The 20873-nt window shown below is 37.9% G+C and overlaps 1 protein-coding gene across 1 annotated transcript in view; it reads left to right on the plus strand.

Moving 5' to 3' along the window:
- Positions 1-17642, plus strand: part of LOC126204230 (D-altritol 5-dehydrogenase-like) — a 91493-nt gene extending 73851 nt beyond the window's left edge. The window contains exons 6-7 of the mRNA XM_049938626.1: positions 6716-6823; positions 17507-17642. Coding sequence (XP_049794583.1) covers positions 6716-6823; positions 17507-17642 — 244 coding nt within the window. The remainder of the gene's footprint in view (positions 1-6715; positions 6824-17506) is intronic.
- The last annotated feature ends 3231 nt before the right edge of the window (positions 17643-20873 follow it).

The following is a 20873-nucleotide window of genomic DNA, read 5'->3' on the forward strand; positions in this document are numbered from 1 at the left end:
TTACATAAATATTGTACAAAAATTTACATAAATAGTGTACAGAAATTATACATACAAGACAGTTAATATTACACACATTTCTTCTGATTTTATGTCATGTAACTTTTTTGACTTTTTTATCACATTTTGCTCTCAGGCATTACCCTTTTGAAATTTCATTTGTAAACAATCTGCAATCATAGTCTCATCTTGCTTTAACGTTACACAGATTGTCATTTTTTCAATCTCATTTTCCAACACTGACAAAGTATTTGCATCCAGCATTATTACTGGATGTGCATGAGCTTTGTGTTCATACATCGCACCTGACACAAGTATCCATCATTACAGATGCTGAGGAAAAACAGACTCATAACACGAAATTGCAATAAGCCTACAAAACTACATTTCACCACATCTCTGACATGTTTACTAGGATCTGTCTATTGGTCTATAGGAAGTGTTACGGACAGGAACAAGCATTCATTTTTACTCTACCACTGCAATTCCTCGTTCATCACAAGAATTATTGAGTACATCATTTCTTGGCTATCTGCTCGTGTTAATCCACTTACTTCATGTTTACTATCAACTGATACATTCCAACAGTACAATAATGTGTTACGCAAGTGTCATCATCAACTGTAAACAGTATACTTCAGTGTTGGTGATTTATACTTTCTTTTGCTACATGATATCACTCTTGTATATTCAGTTGTGCATGAACATTTCTCTAGGAGAATTGTGCCAATGAACACGTGTAAAACAATGTTGAGACAGCTTGTGTTCATGTGCAAATGATCTGTACTAACTGTTGCTTGGCACCCTTCTCGGTCACATGGACTTGTAAAGCTTGGTCTGAACCCTTTTGATTTGGTAGCACAAGACCTAAGTTCAACCTATTCATACATCTGGCATACTACAGCTTTTTCATACAGACATTCACACCATCACTTTCAAACATATTTTTATACATATTATTATTTATTTTCAGTGCAACTCTTATGCTTTGGTGCCAAACACCTAACTATTGTGTTACCTATTTTACCCAGGATGTGACTCCGCATCATTCACTAGAAGGACACTTAAAACTAAGTGCATAGTTGCCCACTGGCTAGTAATGCATCACACCTTCAAGATTCATATTTTCAATTTCTGTCAGTATGCAGTTCATTCTTTATCAAATTTTTTACGAGTTGTAAGAGCGCACGTCTGTACTGTGGTTGTCGTTTTGACTTATTGTTTTGCACCTGGAAAGAAAAGTGTTGTCATAGGTGGTGTTTTATATATCCCCTTTCGTACAGCATGTAAATAGCAACTTCTATAAATGTAAATAGCTTGTACAATGTATCATAGAGTGTAGCTAGTTTTATGTAGATAATGCTTACCTCCATCCATATATTTATTCCTAAGCTTAGTTCTTCGTAACTTCTTGATCTTAGTTTAGTTCTGTAGTGTAGACATTTTATTTCCTTAGTAGTCAACTCATATCATAAAGTTTTCTCTAAGTGTAGAGTGTCTGGTGCTTCATTGCTATCTATGATCATCATCTGGTGGCGATCCACTGGCCTAAGCTATTCTGTGCACATGCGCGAAGTAGTCAACCTTAAAGCTAGCTACTGCGTGTGTGCATTTCTGTCTTCACTCCACTTTGCCACTTTCATGCAGTGCACCTCAATTGCATGAGGATGGCACAAATAAGAATCATTACAAATATTTATTTATATGTGTAGGACATTTAAAAACCTACACATGGGCCTCACCTCCATAGATGGCTGCCTCTCTTACCTTTCCCCAATTCAGCAGCTAGGCAAGCAGTTGGTGCTCTGTACTGCAACATGCAATGGCTACTTTGTGTCAAGGAGTGATGTCATCCAGGGAACCACATGTGCTTCATCCCACAGGTTGACTATAATCGTCTGCCAGGTGACTGGCACAAATAGAACTGTAGTGATGAATAACGTCTAGTGACATAGCAGTAATTGAAAACTCATTTTCTTTCTCTGCGCTAGCAGACAACACATCTAGGGCATCTACAGTAGAAACACACCGGCATGTTGTCTTCTGACATTCAAATGTCTGTTCTTTTGGGGCACTTTATACTCTGAGGAGAAGTTGGTTGTATGTGAGTTGGTTCAATGCGAGTTGGTCGGATGGTGTGTTGTCATCTAAGACTGCAGCATAAGTTTGAATTGTTCGAGACCATTCATCACAGCATATTCTATTGATGCTGGTGACACAGATTTACAAACCACTTCTACATTCTTGTTTACCTCCTGATGCATGGGGTCGACAATCATGGCTGTTATCCCTTGCGTGCTCAGAGACACCATTCGGGGGTCACTCGTATTTCTTTCATTTGACTCTTTTATGCTGCATTTTCTTGGTGCACTAGCTTCGCTTAATCAGTTTGTCTGTTGATGTGACATCCTTTAGCAGAAGAGACCAGTACACATCTTCTGTGGCTCCGTTAATCAAGTGTAAGATTTTTTCAACTTCTGCCGTATTTAGGTTCAAAATGTGGCATAGGGCTAAAACATTATGTACGTAGGACTTTGTCATTTCCCCATGATGCTGGGCCTTTATCTTCAATTGCTCCTCTGCTAAGAGGACTTGCTACTAATTGTCACCAAATGTTTTCTTCAGTTCAGCCTGGAATTTATTATAGCTATCCGCAGTCCCTGATCCCGCTTAATATCCCACTGTAGATGATAGCAGAGATCCCCCTTCAGTTTACATATAAACACCTTTTATGTTTCCCAACTGAAGCACCCAGCATCTCCACCAAACTACATCATGTCATAATCAGAAACAAGTCTGAATCTAAAAGCAGTGTCATCAAAGAAATACGGCACTAATCACTGAGAGCATGTCTAACGCTTTGGATGACAAAGTGGTGAAGTATGTGTATAAACTCTCACTTCTTTAATGATACGACTTGCTTGAGATTGTCAACCAACTTTCCTTGTTGGTTAGCTTGCTGCTACATCATACTTTTCTCTTCTTCTCCAAAGTATATTTGCTAGGACCAGGAATTTCTCAAGACTCTTTCTACTTACAAAATAAGCAGATTCTTTTCTTCACTTAACGACATATATTTCAACATCAAACTTTTACAAATCTCAGTCTCCACATAAACAAATACTGTCAAGTAAGTCTCTTCACGTCTCCAAAGCGTAGAAACAAAGTACATTTATGTATAAGGTAAGGTTGGCTTAATAACCATGTCCTTTTTCAATATCAATCTGAATACACGTCTTGTCCTTTCCAAGTCCAAAACGAGCATTAATTAAAAGTCTCTTTCCAACTCCATTGTTCTTTTGTCACTACAATCATCAAACTTACAGAACAGCACTGAATAAATAAACATTCCTTGTTCTTTCACTATGACTTCCATGGCGCGACTGGCAAACACTTGTCGGTGCTGTTCAACCATCGCGTGTACAGTTCCCTCATGATAAAACTTCAAACCTACACACACACACACACACAGACATGTGATGCGCAGTAAATAAGCTCTGTCCCACTTATATTTAAAATATCATGTGTTCAAGATGATAGAAGGCCGAGTGGTTCTAGAATTTATGCGGAAATTCTCAAAGAAATACACATGTTTATTATGAGCACCAATGTACTGCCAAAACAGAACTTACTTCCAGAATGCTGGTATTTAAACATACTTTGAATATTCTACATTATGCAAACATAAAATGTTTCAAAAACCTACGAGAACAGATAAATATTACATAACAAATAGTCGCAGATGGTTGGGTTTGAACTGGTGACCTGTAGCACACCAACCAGAGATGGTAACCACTACATCACACCATGTGCACCGCAGCTAGATGTAATAGTATTCTCTGATGTCACACCACAGCAATAGTAGCAAGGAATTAATTTGGCAACTAAGCACATTAAAACTGTCAGAGAAATAAGCTCATCGGAAAATAAAATCCCTCTTTTCTGTGCAGTGTATCTAAACACGTCAGCTTCCTCTTATCTCTTTTTGACCACCAGGCCCAGATCTATAGGAGGGGTGGGGGATGGGGGGTGGTGAGCAAACTGGGGTATCTGCTGTGGGTGGCAATTTCAGGAGGTTGCCAAAATCATATAATTTTGAAATGCATCCCTCTTGGTTTATGGACATTTCTGAACACATTCTAAATTGATTTCTGAACAAATCATAAGTTGATTTTTGAATGCATGCATAGTGTACATGATGTCTCTGCCAGGTGGCGGTCACATCAAGAAATAAAAAAACTTTCCCGCAGGCAAAAGGGGATGGGATTATACAAAATTTTTGGCAGATCGCTACACTAGTAAAAGCCAGTTGTGCTTAATAGTGTGGAAAACGCGTTGTACGAATACATAATAATGCCTAACCAAAGAATAGTTGCAGGATAACTGAACTGGCGATTTTGGCAGGGTTACCGAAGTTAATCGGAGAATAAGTTTTGACAATGACTGTTATAGTTACAGAATTGTTTGTTGAAATGAGGAAGGAGAAGAAATGAGGCATCTTACATATTATATGGAAGAATATATCAATTCCAAATTTAAATAAAAATTTCGTACTACTGCTAGTTTTCGATCTCATGCCTGAGAAACTGGAGCATATGAATGGAATGTGAATCTATTTCCTAACAAAACTTTTTGCTCGCAATAGGTCTTTAGGCATTTGATATTGGTACTTCATGAGTTACATTCTGTTGTGTTATTTATGTAAATGAGGTAGATAAAAATGACCATTTGGGCCAAAACAGTCTCGCTTATTTGGCATGTGTTACAATTGCTGCAATATTAGAAAGGCCATTTCATTTTATCTAGCAAACAATGACAAAATAGATGTAATCAAATTGAGAAACCACACCAGTCTTGGGTACTATTCATATTAACAGCTTTTTCAGTACTAGACAATGACATTTTGATTTTTCATGCAGCAAAACGTTTGATGAACTTCGATGAGGTACTAGATTCTTTTGCGTAAAGGAAATAAAATGCTAGGGCCTAAGGATTGAAGAAAAGTGTGCTATCTTGCTTGTTTCTTGTCTTTACTGGTTTTATGTTTCCTATATTTAATTTTAAATCACATAAAAGAGAAAGTTGTTGGCTAATAGGCAATAGAGAGTGCAAATTTTCTGGAGAGTTCTTATTTTCTCGGCCACAAATAATCCCACCTAGTATTGTTAGTTTTTTAAAGAGGGATAAGATGTCAAACCGATCTACTGGGAGCAAGAGAGACACCACAGGACATTTGAATTACCACTATTCTCAATTTGGTTTGATGGTTTCCATTACAAAACATACATGTTTGAATTCCACAGAGCGAAATACGTTGAGGTACGGTAGAAGAATGCTGTGTGAAGGGGTGTGGTGCTGTACTTTGGCACATGTATCATATATCAAATAATATGTGTCATATTTTCTCGAACATATATGCTTGATACATAAAACTCTTCAGAAAGATGTGTACTACAAAATGAACATATTTTTGAAAAATCGATTTTTTTTTTTTTTAATTTTTGGCATCCTATCTAAATCACTAGGGGGGGGGGGGGAGGGGGGGTCTGGAGTCCACTGATCATGGTTACAGCACTATTGACCAGGTGTAATCTATATTTCCTGTGATAGCTGACTCTGTTACAGATCTCTTCTTATTTATTTCTGCATCATATTTATTGCCATACTATTTTATTCAAGAGATTTTCAACTGTCGCCTAGATCTCTCCAAACCTAATAAGTTTGGTTTCAGGGTGTTTGATCAATCTCAGAGGTTGTTACACGGTTATCCTTCCATATGAATCACTTAGTGGTATTGTCTTATCTTCGAGGAAATGGGCTCATGTCCTAAGCTCTCTGAGAGGCAATGGTCACTGAGGTGTCAGTGTCTTTCATGTTACCAGAGCATGGCAAATGCTTGGTGAACATCGCAAATGCTTCCATTCTCTTCAGTTTCAGGCCTCATTATTTGTTTTTGCCAAACAGTTGACTCAAAATGTTGGTGGACCGAGGCAACTGCATGTCAGGCTCCTTAGTGTTCTAGGAACTTTAGCTGCCATAGCAGCATCTTTTCACTCATTTATTTCACACAGATGTGAATATTTGTGAGTGCCATATTGCGAACTTTTGATTTGTAGCAGTCATGATTTAAAGAAATCAGAATGATTTTAACAGGTAATTTAACCAAACAAGGTACGCTTCTGCAAAAAATTTTAATTCTTCTGTGATCCTGTATTTGTGTTTGTCTGGATTCTTAACAGCAGCTCAGTTGAGGACGTGCTTTGGTTTACATCACTATATAATGATTTACTGATTATATTGAAATAATCAGCAACCAGTTGCATAAAAGAAATTTAATTTCTTAACCAGTTACACTCCCTTAATGCCCTTCTTCATAAGGTTATAACTAGCACATTATTTGCTAGTGACAACAATAAAATGCATGCACCATGTTGCTGTGGTCATGTGGTTCATAGTGCAGGCACTATGCACTACATGATGACAGCTATGAACCACACGAGCACATGAGACAGTTATAACTTTCTGAAGATGGGGAGTAACTGCTTGAAACTGGTTAAGAAATTAAATTCCTTTTATGCAACTGGTTGCTGATTATTTTGATATATACAACTACAGTTGCTGAAGATCCACAAATACTAGATTTACTGATTGTAATCATGTTGAATGTAAATTAATAAAATCCAAAATAATTTCTGACTGTGATTAATTTTTGCAGCCTGTCACCATTTAATATTTTCACGAATGAGATAAAAGTCACTGGTTCCCTTATCAATCCTTATGCCTTTGGGAAGGCTCTTACTTGGGCTTCAGTGTTGGGGCACAGGTAAGAATAGTAAAATTTGTGTTAGTGATACTAGTCTGAAATGAAAGACTTTAGTCAATTGAAACCTAATCAGATAAGTCAACTGTAACCTAATCAGATACCCTGAACACAAAGAGAAAAACATTTGAAAATATCCCAGTTCCATGGGAAACTGTAACAGTAACGTTCTTAAATTATCTGTATACTTGTTTTAAATTGAAATAAGGGTTTCTTATTGGTACAGTTCTCAAACATTGGGTAACCATATGTGACAAGCTTCCAATTTTGCCTTTGTTAAGAAAAATGTGAAATAACCAAACAAAGAGTTTCATCTGTTTTGTAAAAAGCATTATAATAAATAAATTTAAAATGTCAGTTGCAATTTTTGATCTCTTAATTCAAAGAAACTGTCTGCTTCCATATATTCACAGCACTGTAAAATGAACCCAATTACACTGTTAGTATTGCTGCATTTTCATTTCAGTAACACCACTGAAAAGCAGACTTAATTTCACTTTGTTTACAAATAATGTAATTCTGTTAACAGAACACAGCAATGTAGACTAGCCATTATCAGATGAACAGATACTGAGAACAGAAAAACAATCAAAATTGTGTACTTTTCTTATTAAGTAGAATATAGTCGACTTTCAAAACAATGGTCTTACCAACTGGTAACTGGTATGAATCTCCAATAGCAGAAACACCAGCACAAACAGCAGCAGCATGCAAATGGACCATCCAAAAAACAGTAGCAACAGAGGAACCTACTACTGGACCAACATTAGCAGCAGCAGAACTAACAACAGAAGCAATAGTTACAGCATCAAAAACCAACCAACCAGAATCATTAGCAGTCACAGCAACATCAGAAGCAGTAGTTCCAACATCAATAACCAAGCAACCAGAATCACTGACATTCACTGCCACAGCAGCAGCAGTGGAAATAGGAGCAGTCATCACACCAGAAGGCAGCCACCCTTGAGAAGCCAGGATTTTTGCTGGGGCAAAACAGTGAACAACAGCACATAACAGGGAAACAGGGAAATGTTTGCAAGCAGAGGAATCTACAACAAGGTATGAAATCTTGTAACAGTGTAAGAGAAAATGCATCAACAGAGTGTAAATCCACAGGTCAGTCGGATTGTTCGAATTAGCTAAGAATTATGAGTCCGAACATTCAGTGTCTTAAAAACAAGTACCTTGAACTTGAGGTAGCAGCAAATAGTGACCATATTGATTGTTTATGTGTTATGGAACATTGGTGCAGGGACAGTGAACTAAACAGCATAAACTTAAGCCAATATAAACTTGCCAGTCAGTACTGTAGGCAAAATTCCAAAGGTGGTGGTGTATGCATTTATCTAAATCCCAAGCTTAAATTTAAGTTAAGATATGAGGCTAAACCATTAATCATAGAAAAGGATTTTGAGGCAGTAGCCATTCAGTTATATAGTTTAACGAAGAAAATAATTGTTGCAGCAATTTACAGGTCACCATCTGGAGATACTGAAGTCTTTCTTAAGAATTTGGAAGAAATGCTCAACATTTTTTCAAATGAGAACTCTACCATAATTCTTTGTGGTGACTTTAATATTAATCTATTGGTCCAGAGTCCAGTAAAAAACAAGTTTTTAGACATACTAAAAAGCTTCAACATGTTCCCCCACATATCAGCTCCCACTAGACAACAGATTCCAGTGAAAGCCTAATAGATAACATCTTCTCAAATGTGGACACACATGAAGTTGCAGTTACAAATGTGAATATAGGATTATCAGATCATAATGCACTAACCTTTAATCTCACTGCAACTCCCAAGGAGGAGGAAAATAAAAAGGTATACAAACGATTTTTCTCTACTGAAAATTGTAATCAGTTCAAAAATAATTTAAAAAATGCAGTTTGGTTAGAGGTCCTGGCTCAAACAAACACAAATGATGCTTACAATATATTTGCTTACACTTTTCTGGCATACTTTGAAATGTGTTTCCCAAAAAAGCTTTTGAGTTATAGATCATCTGGATCCAAAGGGACCTGGATTACACCCAGAATTAAAAAATCAAGTGAAACCATGAAATTACTAAGTTTAAAGTTAAAAACATGTCATGATCAGCAGTTTGTTGAGTATGTGAGGACATACAAAAAGACTTACCGCAAAGTAATAGCAAAAGCAAAATTATTAAGTAATGATAGATTAATAAGGCAGGCTAGTAACAAGTCCAGAATGATGTGGAAAATGGTAAAAAAAGAAACTGGGGGTCAAACTAAAGAACAGGAAATCAATCTTAAAAATAATGAAAATATTCCCATAGAAAAAGATGCCATGGCAAACTAACAATTATTTTTTAAATATTCCCCTTGCTTTAAGTAGTAAATTTAAGCAACAACCAACAGTGACAACTCCAATGGTAAATACCAGCATGATGGCAATGCCAACAGATGAGCATGAAGTTCTAAAAGTCATTAAATGCTTGAAATCCAAAATGTCCTCTGGGTTGATGATGTACCTGTATCAATAATTAAGAAAATTGCTCCATGTGTTGTCATATAGTGCACATTAGTGAAGGGATATTTCCGGACAAACTTAAATTCTCCAAAGTGATACCTCTATACAAAAATGGTGACAGACATAAAATAGAAAATTACCGAATCATAAAAGAAGGTTGTATACCTGGAAGAATCCTGGAGATACTAAAAGGTATCAGATAGATTATATAATGGTAAGACAGAGATTTAGGAACCAGGTTTTAAATTGTAAGACATTTCCAGGGGCAGATGTGGATTCTGACCACAATCCATTGGTTATGAACTGCAGATTGAAACTGAAGAAACTGCAAAAAGGTGGGAATTTAAGGAGATGGGACCTGGAAAAACTGAAAGAACCAGAGGTTGTAGAGAGTTTCAGGGAGAGCATAAGGGAACAATTGACAGGAATGGGGGAAAGAAATACAGTAGAAGAAGAATGGGTAGCTCTGAGGGATGAAGTAGTGAAGGCAGCAGAGGATCAAGTAGGTAAAAAGACGAGGGCTAATAGAAATCCTTGGGTAACAGAAGAAATATTGAATTTAATTGATGAAAGGAGAAAATATAAAAATGCAGTAAATGAAGCAGGCAAAAAGGAATACAAACGTCTCAAAAATGAGATCGACAGGAAGTGCAAAATGGCTAAGCAGGGATGGCTAGAGGACAAATGTAAGGATGTAGAGGCTTGTCTCACTAGGGGTAAGATAGATACTGCCTACAGGAAAATTAAAGAGACCTTTGGAGAGAAGAGAACCGCTTGTATGAATATCAAGAGCTCAGATGGCAACCCAGTTCTAAGCAAAGAAGGGAAGGCAGAAAGGTGGAAGGAGTATATAGAGGGTTTATACAAGGGCGATGTACTTGAGGACAATATTATGGAAATGGAAGAGGATGTAGATGAAGACGAAATGGGAGATAAGATACTGCGTGAAGAGTTTGACAGAGCACTGAAAGACCTGAGTCGAAACAAGGCCCCCGGAGTAGACAACATTCCATTGGAACTACTGACAACCTTGGGAGAGCCAGTCCTGACAAAACTCTACCATCTGATGAGCAAGATGTATGAGACAGGTTAAATACCCTCAGACTTCAAGAAGAATATAATAATTCCAATCCCAAAGAAAGCAGGTGTTGACAGATGTGAAAATTACCGAACTATCAGTTTAATAAGTCACAGCTGCAAAATACTAACGCGAATTCTTTACAGATGAATGGAAAAACTGGTAGAAGCGGACCTCGGGGAAGATCAGTTTGGATTCCGTAGAAATGTTGGAGCACGTGAGGCAATAATAACCTTACGACTTATCTCAGAAGAAAGATTAAGAAAAGGCAAACCTACGTTTCTAGCATTTGTAGACTTAGAGAAAGCTTTTGACAATGTTAACTGGAATACTCTCTTTCAAATTCTGAAGGTGGCAGGGGTAAAATACAAGGAGCGAAAGGCTATTTACAATTTGTACAGAAACCAGATGGCAGTTATAAGAGTCGAGGGGCATGAAAGGGAAGCAGTGGTTGGGAAAGGAGTGAGACAGGGTTGTAGCCTATCCCCGATGTTATTCAATCTGTATATTGAGCAAGCAGTAAGGGAAACAAAAGAAAAATTCGGAGTAGGTATTAAAATTCATGGAGAAGAAGTAAAAACTTTGAGGTTCGCCGATGACATTGTAATTCTGTCAGAGACAGCAAAGGACTTGGAAGAGCTGTTGAACGGAATGGACAGTGTCTTGAAAGGAGGATATAAGATGAACATCAACAAAAGCAAAACGAGGATAATGGAATGTAGTCAAATTAAATCGGGTGATGCTGAGGGAATTAGATTAGGAAATGAGACACTTAAAATAGTAAAGGAGTTTTGCTATTTAGGGAGTAAAATAACTGATGATGGTCGAAGTAGAGAGGATATAAAATGTAGACTGGCAATGGCAAAGAAATCGTTTCTGAAGAAGAGAAATTTGTTAACATCGAGTATAGATTTAAGTGTCAGGAAGTCGTTTCTGAAAGTATTTGTATGGAGTGTAGCCATGTATGGATGTGAAACATGGACGACAACTAGTTTGGACAAGAAGAGAATAGAAGCTTTCGAAATGTGGTGCTACAGAAGAATGCTGAAAATAAGGTGGGTAGATCACGTAACTAATGAGGAGGTATTGAATAGGATTGGGGAGAAGAGAAGTTTGTGGCACAACTTGACTAGAAGAAGTGATCGGTTGGTAGGACATGTTTTGAGGCATCAAGGAATCACAAATTTAGCATTGGAGGGCAGCATGGAGGGTAAAAATCATAGAGGGAGACCAAGAGATGAATACACTAAACAAATTCAGAAGGATGTAGGTTGCAGTAAGTAATGGGAGATGAAGAAGCTTGCACAGGATAGAGTAGCGTGGAGAGCTGCATCAAACCAGTCTCAGGACTGAAGACCACAACAACAACAACATCTCTCCTCCAAGCCTTCTCCAAAATACTTGAGGAATTAATGAAAATCAGGGTTACAAAATATCTAGAAAAACAAACTAATAAATAACAGTCAACATGGCTTTCGAGCAGGGCACAGTACAGAAACAGCCATATTGGACTACACAACAGAAATAGTAAGAAATCTGGAGTCAAATAAACAGGTTGTTGGAATTAATCTAGATTTATCCAAAGCCCTCGATACTGTGAACCACGTAATATTACTAGAGAAACTTGAAGCAATAGGCATCAGGGGTACTGTTAAAAAATGGTTTGAATCTTATCTGCAAAACAGGTCACAAGTTGTTGAGCTGAGGACATCCAACAATCTTCACAATTTTAAACTCATATCTGAACCAAAACAAATTGAAATAGGTGTTCCACAGGGCAGCATTCTGGGCCCATTGTTATTTCTAATTTATATCAATGATATACAGGCTCCAGACAGCTCAGCCAAAATTCTACTATTTGCAGATGACACGAGTATCATAATTAGTGATATAAAAGAATCATTGTGTACTACAGCAGAGAAAACACTCTCATACATACAGTCATGGTTTTATTCAAATAAGCTGACATTAAATACACAGAAAACAAACTTTATACAGTATGGAAGCAAGTGTCAAGGGGAAAATATGTGCCTTATGCTGGATAGCAAACAAATCGAAAAAGTGTGCACCACAAAGTTTCTGGGAATGCGAATTGACCAAGATTTAAACTGGAATGAGCACAGTGTATATCTTACTCAGAAACTTAGCTCAGCATGTTTTGCCTTAAGAATAATATCCAAGGTATGCAGCAAAGAATGTATTAGAGCAGTGTATTTCAGTTATTTCCAATCAGTTGCAAGCTATGGCATAAGTTTTTGGGGAAAAACCAGGTCAAGATTAAATGACATTTTTATTATGCAAAAATGAGCTATTCGTATCATGACACACAGCCCACCACAAACTCACTGTAGACCCTTATTCAGACAACTAAAGATACTTACAATACCATCAATATATATTTTTAAATGCCTGGAAATGATAAGTAACAATAACTGCGATCTCCAAACCAACTCAAGCTACCATGATCACAATACAAGGCATTGTCAAGACTTCCACATTCCCTATGTAGCAAAAACTAGAAGTCAGAAACATGTTAGCCACTTAGGAATAAAGCTTTTAAATGCACTTCCATCTCAAATTAAAGGATTGAAAGGCAAAAATAATTTCAAGCATGAAGTAAAAAAATACTTGATGGAAAAATGCTACTACAGTGTAAATGAATACCTGTCTCAGACGTGGATTGAAACCTGTAGCCTACTTAATTTTTAAAAATTCAGACAAATTTAATGATGTTTTCAACTTAGTAATTATGATACTTAGGAAAAATCTGTTAAATATCCGTAATACATTTTGTGTATATCCGGAACACGTTTTGTGTATAAGGCATAGTTCATTATCTAAAATTGTTTATCGTGAGCACGTACTTTTGTTTTTTGGGTAATAAGTTCTTGTACACTACTTATGTACTGTGTGTATGTGATATGTTTGCTGTTTGTATATGTTTGTCAATTTATTATGTGTATGTGTTGTTATGTGTTACGTGTAATCAAATGACAAATCCTATATCACATGTGTGATCTATTGGATGCTAAATAAATATGTAAATAAATAAACTGAGTCATCTGAAAATACCTCACACCTTTCTGAAAGCACTTTCCTACCAATTAGGCAATTTGAGTCAGCGTGACATTCGAATTCAAAGTTATATGGCAGGATGGTTTCTTCATCATGGCCATGGCCGACCACCTGTCCAATGCTCATAAAAGTGTACTTACATATCCTGTATGTATGTATATCTTGAGCTGTTTATTTTCATTGTATTATGATGATAAACACCATAGCATTTAGAGATGATCTTTAGATGAATTAATAAATCAAGTTTCAAGGGAGGAACAAGATTTGGATGTAATGTCTCGTTGGTGACATGACCATTAGAGATAGAACACAAGTTCTGTTAGGACAAGGATTATTTATTTATTGCTGTATTTATTCAGTTTATTGACTTATTTTCTACACAGACGAATGCTGAAGATTTGATTCATAGATCAAATAACTAATGAAGAGGTACTGAACTGAATTAGGGACATAAGAGTGTTATGGCACAACTCAACTAAAAGAAGGGATTGGTGATTCTGAGGCATCAAATAATAGGAGGGGTAAGGGGGGAGGGGAGGGGGGGGGAGGAGAGAGATAGAGAGGGGGGGGAGAGGGAGGGAGTTAAAATTGTAGAGGGAGACCAAGACCTGACTATAGTAAGCAAGTTCAAATCAATGTGGGTTGCAGCAGTTATGCAGAGATAAAGAGGCTCACACAGGATAAACTGGAATGGGGATCTTTATCAACAATTTTTTGACTGGAGACAACAACTTTCTACACAGTGTGTTAGGAAACTTTCCATCATAAAAGTTATTTCATTGTGTCATTCAGTTTATAAGCACATTTAGCACAAAACGAACACACTATGAATAGAAAGCTAACCTATAGATACCCATCATCAGCCCACTGGTTGATGAGTGTCTTGGAAGACTCTTCAGGTTCACTTCCTGTACTACTAGCAGTGATTGCACCTATTGCTTGTACAAACCATGCCTACTGCCACCAGTATATTCCATCACATTGGTAGAATTCTTGCATGGTTTTTATAATATAATATGATTCTGCATATCACATGCTCTATTCTACTTGAATTTTCTAAGCAAATGAAACTGCAACAGCACTTTTAAATTACTACGTTGCAATCCATTGTTTAAAATTTATATGAACATTCGGGTCTAACTCTTATGCTGCCTCTAGTAGCTGAAACCTCAGTGATCCTAGGAGTCGTCATGATGATGTGGATGATGCAAGTTAAGGTGACACACTACTTCAATTATTAGGCCATGCATTGCTGCTGCAAGTAGAGCACTTCATTAATTCAACCATTACTTGCATCACTCAGAGTCTCGCTTTCAGACACTTACATTGTGTTATAAATGATATGTCAAATGAAAGAACTACTCAAACAGTTTTACCAAGAATCTTATAAATGTTCAATGTGAGCACCGTTTATCACATGGCACACATCAAGTCTATAGCCGAGTTTTTCCCAAACGTTGATAAGTGTGTCTTCAGTGATTGTAGCAACAGCTGCTTCAATCCAGTTTCTTAATTCAGGGAGGTCTGCCGGTAGCAGAGGCACGTACACACGATCCTTGATGAAGCCCAAAAGGAAAAAATCACATGGCATTAGGTTGGGTGAACGTGGAGGCCATGCAAAGCAAGCCCTGTCATTGGGCCCCTTGCGGCCTATCCAGTGCTTGGGTACAGTGAAGTTCCACCAATTACGGATTGCGGCGGAAACATTGCATGCTGTGCATGTGCACTGGTGCCAAACACAACTGTTTGAGTTGCTCTTTCATTTGACATATCATTTATAACAGTGAGTTTAATGTAATAAATATTATAAAGTGTTAAAACCCCAATATTCATTTACAAACACCCTGTATTTCCCTTATGCTTACAGAAGTTTTCTCTGTACAACTGACAGGAGACTTAATCTGGCAGGCTATTCACAATTTTCCACAATTCTGAGTCTTTAGCTATAAAATTTAATCAGTAACCTTGTTCTGTCTTTGGTCGGTGTGGCTTGTGCAATTGACACTGCAATAAAATATGCTATGGGAAACCAAAAATACTGAATTCACATGCTACTTCCTTCAGCATTGTGTTCCAGATATGTGTTGAGGATAAGGGCTGTGCCCAGTCAGTAGATGAACCATGCCTCGATTATGTGAGACATGTTATAGTTTTATCCTTTCCTGGATATTTGAGAAGTTTTGGTACACCTGTTGACCATTATGAGATGAGTCCTTGTCACTCTACCAGCTGCTAACACCTTAGCTGGATTTCATTATAAATTCCATTGGTGGTTAACTTCTGGACCTCCTTTAGCTTACCCAGCTATTACGTGGCAATGAGATACCTGGTGGTAATGTCTATTGGCTAAAATTATAAACAGTGACTCAAGTGGAGTAGTAAGAATTTCTCCATTACACTTATGACCACACCCATCTGTACACTTCACAAGCACTGCACAGTTGGTTTGACCATGAAGTTTCTGCGATGCTGATGATGGCCACAAATATGGCACCCTGAAAGGATAAGAATGGAGAAGAAAATTGCTATGTCCTTTTCAAAGAAACAATTTATGTTAATCAGTTACAGAAAGCCTAAGTGTGGATTGCCACTCCTCCCATACCACAAATACTGCTACATCTCACTCGCTTAAAAGACGCAGTCACATACAACATGTCTCCTGCATCATTACAATGTGCCTCTACTACAAGATGTAAGATTCAATTGGTACCAGATGTCAGAGTGGAATACAATACTCAGTATGTCAAAAGTTTTCTGTAAAGCTACATGTGACCATGGTCACTGCTCAGGTTTCTAAGCTGTGGTCTCGTTGATGCTACAAGTTCCCTAGTACTATGAACTCTGGGAATGCTTCAAAAAGCACCACTGGTTATTATAGGAAGTATTGTGTTACTTGGAGATTCATCATGAGGATGGTGCAACAATCTATTTAAAAAGATCAATTTCAAGATGATTTGCACACCAATAGCGTAAACAGCTATTGAGGTGACGCAGTCGTTACTGGTTAACTACTGCAGTGCCATCAGCAGCGTTCCACCATTATCCATGACCAGTTTCATTCTGAGCCTCAGGCCACAATGCTCACATGCTGTTTTGTGATGTTTACAACTGATATTGTTCAATGTTAGCAACTTTTCCTCCTCCTTCTTCTTCTTCTTTTAATAAAGTTTTTTAAATAATGTGTTTACAATACTTGCCATTGATTTTAAGTCTTTATGTTTTCCACAAGAAATTATTCATACCTTTTGGAAAAGAATGGGAGGATAGTTTCAGCTTGTGGAGACATTGGGAAGGCATACTGGAAAAGGGGCTCCTTTTTTCTGCAAGTAGAGCATCCGTAAGTGGAAAGACTGCATGGGAAGTACTTTCTCACCTGGAATAGGCAGTAGCTGTTGAAGTGCAGGTATTTATGATGATTGGCAAGTTTGATGTGAACAGACGTACTTGTGGGGTCATTAGTGAGGCTTAGGTAAATATCCAATCAGGTAGCTTGCTGACGCAAGTAACATCACATGAACTGAATAGGGGGAGGCACTAATGTCCTAATGGAATGAGGGTACGTATAGGATATGAACATCAGTGAATCTGAAACGGGTGAGGCACACGATTGTGCCATTCAGTGTCTATGGCAGAGCCATACCTGTAATGTGTGTGGAAATTGTTGTGGTTATTAGCAAGGAAGTTGTGAGTTTCAATAAGACAGGCACTGGAAAAGTAGTGGAATGACAGTGGGCACAAGAAATGTTGGCGAGGAGATTGTGGCATTGACAGTGGTTAGCAGAGCACTTAGTGGCTAGTTTATGAAGCAAACAGAGAGGGCAGTAGATCTTAAAACAAAGATGGAAATATTCAAATTTCATAAACTGTCCATTTACCACTATTTCTCTTCAAAAGTAAAACACATTCACAGTATTAGAACTATGTCAGATTGTCAGTGCTTCCTCAAGCAATCATTGTTTCTTTTAAAAAACATAAACCTACTGTTATGCAGCAATTCAAAAGAGTGTGTTATAGTAATGAGCTATTACTGTTTCAATTACAGGTATCTTGATTTCAACAAATTGGGTGTTGTCTCATACCCATTAAAAGAGCACCAAGAAGCTCTTGAGACAGCAAAGAGTGATGATGCAGCAAAAGTAGTCTTTGAGTTTGATGTTTCTGATGTACCGACTCCATAAATGCCTAAAGTAAAGGTAAACAATCTCACAGTAATGACTCACATATCAAGCATTTATACAGCTTTTGTTTATGCTAATGCTACATACTAAAGCTACAATACTTAGACGATTTTAATAGAGGATTATAGTTTTTATGAAAACCAAAAGTCCTATATGGAATGTAATTTATGGAAGGTAACAATTTACTGATGTTTAAGGTCACACACACACACACACACACACACACACACACACACACACACACAGAGAGAGAGAGAGAGAGAGAGAGAGAGAGAGAGAGAGAGAGGATATACACTGCCTGACAAAAGAAGTGAAGGATCCAGAAGAGGAGAAGAGGACATGAAATGAAACTTCATGGGTTAAGAGGATATGTGATGTTATTACAAAGATTATAAAAGCAAGTCATTTAAAATGAACTTGGCAGTATGAGCCCACTATCAATATGAAGTTGCACCCCTTCTGTCCTGGATGCATGCACTGATCCAGTTGGGAGCATTGCCAAAGCCATTGAATCCTTTCCTCAGGTCAGCTGGTCTAAAACAGTAGTACTTTGTTCTTGATGATGCTGACATCCAAGTTGCTCCTACATGTTCCAACTGGAACAGATCTGGGAATCTTGCTGTCCACAGGGGTACTTCACCATCACACATACAGCTCATAGATACACACGCAGTGTGTAGATGAGCATTCTCTTGGTGACAAATAGTACAATGACACTGTTGCATGAGCAGTAAGACATGAGGACACAGGATGTTCTTGCTGTACCATTGTGCCATCACAGTTCCCTCACTCACAAACAGCTGTGTACTAATATCATACTCCAAGGCTTCCCACAGCAGGATCCCATGAGTAATACCATTGTGCCTCTGCAAAACATTGGAAGAATGGAACCTTTCCCCAGGTCTGTGCCATTCTCACCAAAGACGGTCATTTGGAACAGCACAGAACCATGATTCATTGCTTAACGGAATGTGATGTCATTCTTTAGCATTTTATGCTTCCTGGTCACGACACCACTCCAAACGCGGCTATTCATTTTGTGGTGTTAAGGGGACCACACCCTGACTATCTAACCCATGTTAAATTAGGCAATTATTTGACCCATTTCTGAAAAAAACTATTTGATGCAGGACCTTAATATTTTTACTGTATGTTACATGATGCTAATAGAGTCAACTGTACTAAAATCTACTTTATCCATTTTATAGATTTTAAGAAACACTTTTTTTAAATTCATTAACAAAAAATATTAAGCTTTTTCTGCAGAAAACATTTTTTCTCTCTGAAAATTTCATTCATTTATCTATGATATTTTCTGATATAATGGGGCATATGCACTGAAAAATTTAGTTTGTGGGAAATTGGCTTTAAAGGAAAAACTTTTGAAATTTGTTACTTACAGTTAATTAAAACTGTCCTGATGCATATGATGGCCCTTCTTTGGCCTCTAGCAGGTTTTCAAGCTTCTTTTTCACCTTCCTGGATGTCTGTCTTTCTTTCTTGGCCATATTAGATGCAGACCTGTCTGCATCAGCTATCCTCATTTTATCGCAATGTTGCAGCCCAGTGAACATATTTTCACCAGGATTAATTCCCATCTTTTTCAGCACCCAACATTTTCAAATAATACCACAACTGAATGTAATAACTGCATCATGAACTCCTAGTTTCATTGTATGCATGCCTACAAATACAGTTTTAGGAAGGCGGTTCCAAATTATGCTGTTGAAACATTCATTTGGGTTCTGTGTCTGCCCATGTGGACATTTCCTTAGAAGGTCAGGATGAGCCAAGTCTCTGAAAATTGGTTTAATTGCTGTAGTAACAGCAGCAGGAAGAGAATGCTGGTGAGAATAAGATTCCCCAGTTGCTTGAGCCCTATTGTATTTGCACCATGAATTTTCTCCTGATGGAAACAATCCATGACATGGCTTATCATCAGTGCAGGACTTACGGAAGAATATGGCCCAAACATCTCTCTTCATTGCCTCCAGATTTTCTTTATTTCTCCTAACTGCCTGCCCATAGTATACCTGCAAGTTTTCTATAACAACTACTCGCAATCACACTTGAACAAAACTAACTGCGTGTTTGAAAGTGTGTTGTTTACAAACAGCAGATACAAAAGAATACTGACCATTGCATTCCAAGGATAGCCAACATACTTGGGAGTTAAAAAACAAACTCTAAAGTGCAATGTAGGGGATATAAAGATCTAAAATATATGCAAAAAAGTGGGTGACAGAAAAGTGGGCGTGGCACATAAACACATGGTAGGAAAATGCTTGAAAAAAAATTTTTTTCAGCAAAATCCTTTTCAGAGTACTTAAATAAAACCTTAATCTATCAAAATATGATGAAAACCGAAAATAGACTTTTTTCGACCTGAACCATAGTGTGATCCTCTGAACTCCTAACTTAGGCATGGGATGATAATTCCCTAGTGGCAGCTACTGGTCTCAAATCAATGGTGCAGGATGACACAGAATGTTGCATGGGATCAACTACTTGTTCATAGATGGCCTGTGCAGATGTGAAGGATTTACGTCATACTTGGTGCACAACACATCTATCCTCCCTCATGGGAGGTCAGACGGGGTTGACTGGAATAATGAAACAGTCTACCCTTACATTCTCATGAAGTCCAACAGCTGGCCATCATCACATCCGAATGCCTCACAAAACTGGATATTGCAAGAGTTGACCAGTTGGCCAAATGGAGATCCAAATTGGGGTAACTTTCAAGCTCTGTTAGGTGTTGATAACACCTGTCCACATTGCTCCAGATGCTCAACACCATCTCCCCCATTCGCCTTACCTGGTTCTCCTCAAACTGACACGCCACCTTCCGCAATGTTGATCTCCACCTCAAAGGATGGTTACACCAGTAGCTCTATTCCTAAACCTACTGCCATCCATTCCATACAGAGAAGTCCATTCCATGCAGTCTAGCCATCCCTGGTTGTCACATCTGCAGTGACGAGCAGTCCTCTCCACATATACCAAGGGTCTGTCTCACTGAGGCCTTCACAGACTGAAATTGCCTACTCAGCCTTGTACACAAACAGATATCTTATGCCTTGTTCCTTCAGTTACCAACCATCTCCTCATCTACCCACCATCCAGCCACAAAGGTGCACTCCCTTCGTGACTCAGTACCAACTAGGACTGGAGCAACTGAATCACATTCTTTACCAGGGTTTAGAATGTCTCTTGCCTTGCCCTGAAATG

Source organism: Schistocerca nitens, chromosome 9, assembly GCF_023898315.1.
Source record: "Schistocerca nitens isolate TAMUIC-IGC-003100 chromosome 9, iqSchNite1.1, whole genome shotgun sequence".
Classification (NCBI taxonomy): Eukaryota; Metazoa; Arthropoda; class Insecta; order Orthoptera; family Acrididae; genus Schistocerca; species Schistocerca nitens.